This window comes from Gossypium hirsutum, chromosome D03, assembly GCF_007990345.1.
Source record: "Gossypium hirsutum isolate 1008001.06 chromosome D03, Gossypium_hirsutum_v2.1, whole genome shotgun sequence".
Classification (NCBI taxonomy): domain Eukaryota; kingdom Viridiplantae; phylum Streptophyta; class Magnoliopsida; order Malvales; family Malvaceae; genus Gossypium; species Gossypium hirsutum.
The window spans coordinates 14988170-14993038 of NC_053439.1; the positions used below are offsets into that span (position 1 = coordinate 14988170).

The 4869-nt window shown below is 36.4% G+C and overlaps 1 protein-coding gene across 2 annotated transcripts; it reads right to left on the reverse strand.

Annotated features, from left to right (window-relative positions):
• Positions 1 to 1861: 1861 nt before the first annotated feature.
• LOC107949595 (rop guanine nucleotide exchange factor 12) lies at positions 1862 to 4619 on the reverse strand. Of its 2 annotated transcripts, none has more exons than XM_016884314.2 (7): positions 4357 to 4619; positions 3940 to 4056; positions 3582 to 3736; positions 3399 to 3473; positions 3009 to 3281; positions 2580 to 2897; positions 1862 to 2501 (listed from the first exon to the last, which is right to left on the reverse strand). In XM_016884314.2, exons 1-7 carry the CDS (start codon positions 4526 to 4528, stop codon positions 2118 to 2120), a joined length of 1494 nt encoding a protein of 497 aa, XP_016739803.1. In that variant the 5' UTR covers positions 4529 to 4619; the 3' UTR covers positions 1862 to 2117. The 2 variants fall into 2 exon arrangements, with proteins under 2 accessions (XP_016739803.1, XP_016739801.1); XM_016884312.2 differs by having other exon boundaries at positions 3582 to 3745.
• Between the last annotated feature and the right edge of the window lie 250 nt (positions 4620 to 4869).

Sequence of the window (4869 nt, forward strand, 5' to 3'; positions counted from 1 at the left end):
TCCTGTGAACTGCCAACCAGAATCATCCCTAATAACCACAGAAAAATGAGAGCTCGAAAAGCTTCATAACTGAACATTACAATATTGCATCTTACCCATCAACAATTCACCTTGAGAACCTAAAGCAAAAACATCGATGCCAAAAAGAAAGCCTAATTTAGGTCAAATTTTCTCCATTCGTCTAACATTAACCTTCGTTTCAATAAGAAAAAATAGCTTGGGTTATATTTCTTCAGCGTATGCTGAACCCGCCGAATGTTCCACGGATTCCCTAGTCCACGGACGTTTCAACTCAGGAAATTCATAATGACCGGTTGCTCTGCCTAACAGATCCAGCCACTTCAGAATAAGAAGAAGTCCTTATCGAATCAACATTCATAGAAACAATAGAGACCAAAGATAGAACCCTTTCCCTTTTATTCCCATCCACCACCTCCATCGGTGATTCCTACGAAAAATGCCCATAACCTCCATACCCTCATGGTCTTGTACCGAATTATCCATAGCATCTTCCTTCAACCTATCAGCAACCCCACCTAAATTTAACCCCATGCGCTTGCTAATCATCTTCACAAAGTTAGAAGTTGAATTAATTCCAAGAGCATAAATACTAGGATTCGAGATAATGCCAGAAGATTGACCAGACAAATTATCAACCTCCCACAGCCAAATATTGTTCTGTGGTGAAGCCTGATGAGGCAAAGCCTTAAGCGTGATGTCCCACCTCATAGGCAATTCCTTTGCTCCATGATCAATCTGGATTGGGTAAAAACTTTCACTGTGACCAAGTTTGCCACAAATAAAGCAGAACAACGTTAATTTTTTATACTGAAAGCGAGCATAAACATACTTTTGTGGAGAGAGTGCAATACGTTTCCTACGTTTCAGCGATAGTCTAACATCCATCATTACACGAATTCACATAAAATTCTTGACACCAAGAGCAATTGATTTGGCATCATAATCAAGAAAAGTACCAAGAAAAGTAACAAATTGTTTTGCCATTTGATCCGAAAACAAATCAGAAGGAAGACCATCTCTCTGGACCCAATAGTCAACATAAGCCAAAGTAATCTAGAGTGGATCCTCCTCATTTACTAGCCTTTGGCACACTAGTAAAGGATTATTGAAAGTCCAGGAACTCCCAGCAATCACTCTCATGATATCAACTTTAGAGAAGAACCGAAACAAAAATTTATTTTCTCCCAAATCAGATATTGCAACTCCACTAAGGAAATGTCGTAAGTTAGCCATGGAGTTACGCATCGCTTCAAAATTAACCACACTCGCCATCAGGAAGCACCCCACGAGACATAACCCCATATCCAAGCCAGGAACTTCATCATTCACGTCACACAACCAAGCATCATCCTCCTCATCCTGAATTGAAATCCCAACAATATCAGACTCCATCATCAAAACTAGAAGCACATAAAGTACCGGAAAGGCACTTGCAGAAACTACACAAACACAACTGAGGCTACAACAGAACTGCATAAACATGACTAGAAACGGCCATAAACACTACCTACTCAAGGAAAGCTGCCAAAGAACGTGCCAAAAGACAGACCTGTTTCAACCTTAAATTCATTCAACTACATCCAAAAGGACCAATATCTTGAAAAAACACTTTTTTTTTTACACAAGTACAGTATCCCAAATATTATATTAATTATTATATATTAAAAAATATTTTTAATAAATATTACTGAATTATATTACCATATTATAATTTGATAGTATCACCAGGTGACATTAAACAAGTAGTTAAATAACCGTAAATTATGCGAACACCTTGCACTTTGTAGGCTGAATACTTGTAACAGTATATCAGTAAAAAGTATAAATTCGCAATCAAATCTGGATAAGTATATAGCGATTGGGATTTAGGTATAATAAATAGTATTTGACAGTTAAGAAACATGAATTTTGAGGAAAAATAAAAAAAAAAGAATCATATTTCGGTAGCTAACAAACTACAAATGGCTTTCATGGTGTATAGATAGTGCTTTAGAACTTCATGGTCTATCACCCTCTAACTATCTCTCTAACTGCTTCCAGTTTTCATTTTCATTTTTCTATTCTCTTTTGTTCCTTATTCTTCATCTTCTCCACCGTTAATGGCGTGATGTTGGACTTCTTAATCCACCCAAGCTCTCAAGATAAGAAATCTTCTTGGTAATTAACATATTAAGTTTTGTCAAGTGCTTTTGATCATTATTCTCTTTGGGTGTCTCTAGTTGTGGCTCTGTTTGGTCTTCATTGTCATTTTGGTCTGTAGTCCATGTAAGTAAATCCGAGAGGGTCTGCGCATTGGTACTCTCCGAATCATCTCCTGCATGCACCGAGTTAGGCTGGCTATCATCTTTTGTGGGGTTGGATTCTGGTGGATCTTGTGTAAGTAAATCAGCACGGATGACATCTTCGATTCTGGACATAACCGTGTGTGCCAAACTCTCCAGTATTCTTGAATAGCTCTCTAGGACAGCCTGCCCTACATCCTGTAATGCCAATACAATTTAAACAAACCAATTCAATGTTTTATTCCAAACATGGGTCCATCATCCCCAACAACTTACCTTATTGTACTCAATTTTGCTGATGTCTAGTGAAGATTGAGGAAGTCCTGGGAACCTATGTTTGATAAGGTGTAAAATGATCTCAACTCTTTCCTCAAACAGTTCTCTTTTCTCCATACTAACACCAGAGCCCCATGATTTCGAATCCTTTTGGTGCATTTTCCTCTTCCAAATCACTATAGATGCCTCAATTCTATTCTTGAGGTCTAAAATCTTGTGCTCTGATGATAGGTCCATACTAGAAAGAAATTGATCTGGATCAAAGAATTCGTCTGTGATACTCTTATAGATTGAATCTCCAAGACTAGCTCTCCCGTTCTATCAATGAATCAACAAAAAACCAATGTGAAAAACGCATTATGGAAGTAGATTTCATGCGTTTTTTTTTCTTTATACAAAAGCGAAGGTTCAAGGGTTTTGTTGGTTTACCTTAGGGAGGGATTCAATGTAGCTTTCAGGGATCTCCATCTCAGATAGATGTTGAGCATTAATTGCCATTGCTGCTTTAAGAACTTGAGTGACACATTCCTTTTGAACCTGAAGGTTTTTCCTTGCAGCTTCTGATAGACCATCCGGGGGAACTTTAACAGTAGGCAGCCACCATTTATCATCTTCTCTCTTGTTATTTCCCTTTTCTGAGTCTGAGGCATCTTTTGACAAATAGTAGAATTCGGTTTGGTCTTTGAAGGTATCCAAACCATCCTGTTCATCATTGTTAAGCTCTCATTAAACCAGGTACTAGGTTGTTGTTTATAGTTCAACTTCAAGTCTAAACTCAAATGAAAGAAAAGAACTTATATGGTAAATCAATGTCCTTACGATAAGCATTCTATCAAGTGTCCTCAGGGCTGGAATGTTCATAAGAAGATCATTTCGTTGCTTAGTGACCATTATCTGAAAAAACATCAAGATTCCCAAGATATTTAAAATTAGTTATCTGAATTCTGAACTTATTATATTCATTATTATCATGTGAATATAACTGGAAGCAGAGAGAGATACCTCCATGTCAGAACCATCCTTGTTTTTTTGGTGAGAAGGAACAAGTTCAACAATGTGATCAGTTACAGACAATAGCCAGGCCATTTCTTTTCTCCACCTTGCTTTCCTTTCAGTTGACATTGGCTCTAAGCGAGATTGTTCACCAAAAACAGATGCTGGAACCACTTATCAACACAAATTCAATTATCCGGATATATCTCTAATAAAGGTATATTCTGTGTTATTTTCTAGGTTTTTTTCTTAAAAGATATGCTTGGAAGGTTTTGGAAGGATTATATCGTATGCCCATATTTAAATATCTGTCTGATATAGATGTAAAGTGTAAACAAGTGGAGAAATAAGGGAAGGGAGAAAGTACCAGCTAGGTTTGTAATGGCATTTGAGAGTGCTAAAGCTGATGAAACTCCAGTCCCTCCACCAGACATGTCCTCACCCAATAGTAATTTAGCAAACTTTTCCTTCATTTGGTCCATCTCTGAATCAAAATCATGCCAGAATATTAACGACAGTTTCAGAATATATTTAGTTTTCTAGAATTATACCTTTCAATACGTATGAGACATAAATATTAACCACCAAAAGAAATAAAAGATCTAGGTAACTTAATAATGTAAAGGAACACCTAAAATTTCCAACATTAGGAAATTGTTTCAGTAGGCAATGGAGCTATAACATATCAGGGTTTTCATTTATTTTGAGAAACTCGAAAGATCATTGATAATCGAAGACAGCTTTGTACTATCTAGTCATTTAAATATAAATATATGAAACTTGCCATTTAATAATTGCTTTTCTCTGGCTTGGAAGGCAGCGACCATTTCTTCAATGGACACATTTGAATTCAAGCCATTGTCACCTTCGTCTTTGTTATCATTAGAACCCTTGAAATCGAGTATCGTTGACGTTAACTTTTTACTTTCTTGTTCTTGTTCAACAGCTCGAACCATGGTTCAATCTCTGTTAAACAAAAACGAAGAACAATCAAACTGGAAGAGTTAAAATAATAAATAATAATATTATTATTATAAAAAAAACAAAGCCATGAATTTTTTATGGGGGAGAGGGGGATTTTAGTGACTTTGGGTTTTCCATTAATGGTTGAAACTAGACGTGGGGTGCATGTTTTTTCAGAAATGAGCTGTGAAATTGTTTATGAATTGGATGGCTGATTTTCAGTTTAAAAGTCAAAGCTTCTGCTGAAAACAAGGCCTGATTGAGATTAATTAAAACAAGAGAATAATAGCAATATTTATTATTCATACATAAACTTTCATCTAAGATTAACTGC

Coding starts and splice junctions, on each gene's coding strand:
- LOC107949595 (XM_016884312.2), bottom strand. CDS start 4,528: ATGGTTCGAGCTGTTGAACAAGAACAAGAAAGTAAAAAGTTAACGTCA. Junction 4,057..4,356: donor AGAAAAGCAATTATTAAATG/GCAAGTTTCATA, acceptor ATTTTGATTCAG/AGATGGACCAAATGAAGGAA. Junction 2,502..2,579: donor GCAAAATTGAGTACAATAAG/GTAAGTTGTTGG, acceptor TTGGCATTACAG/GATGTAGGGCAGGCTGTCCT.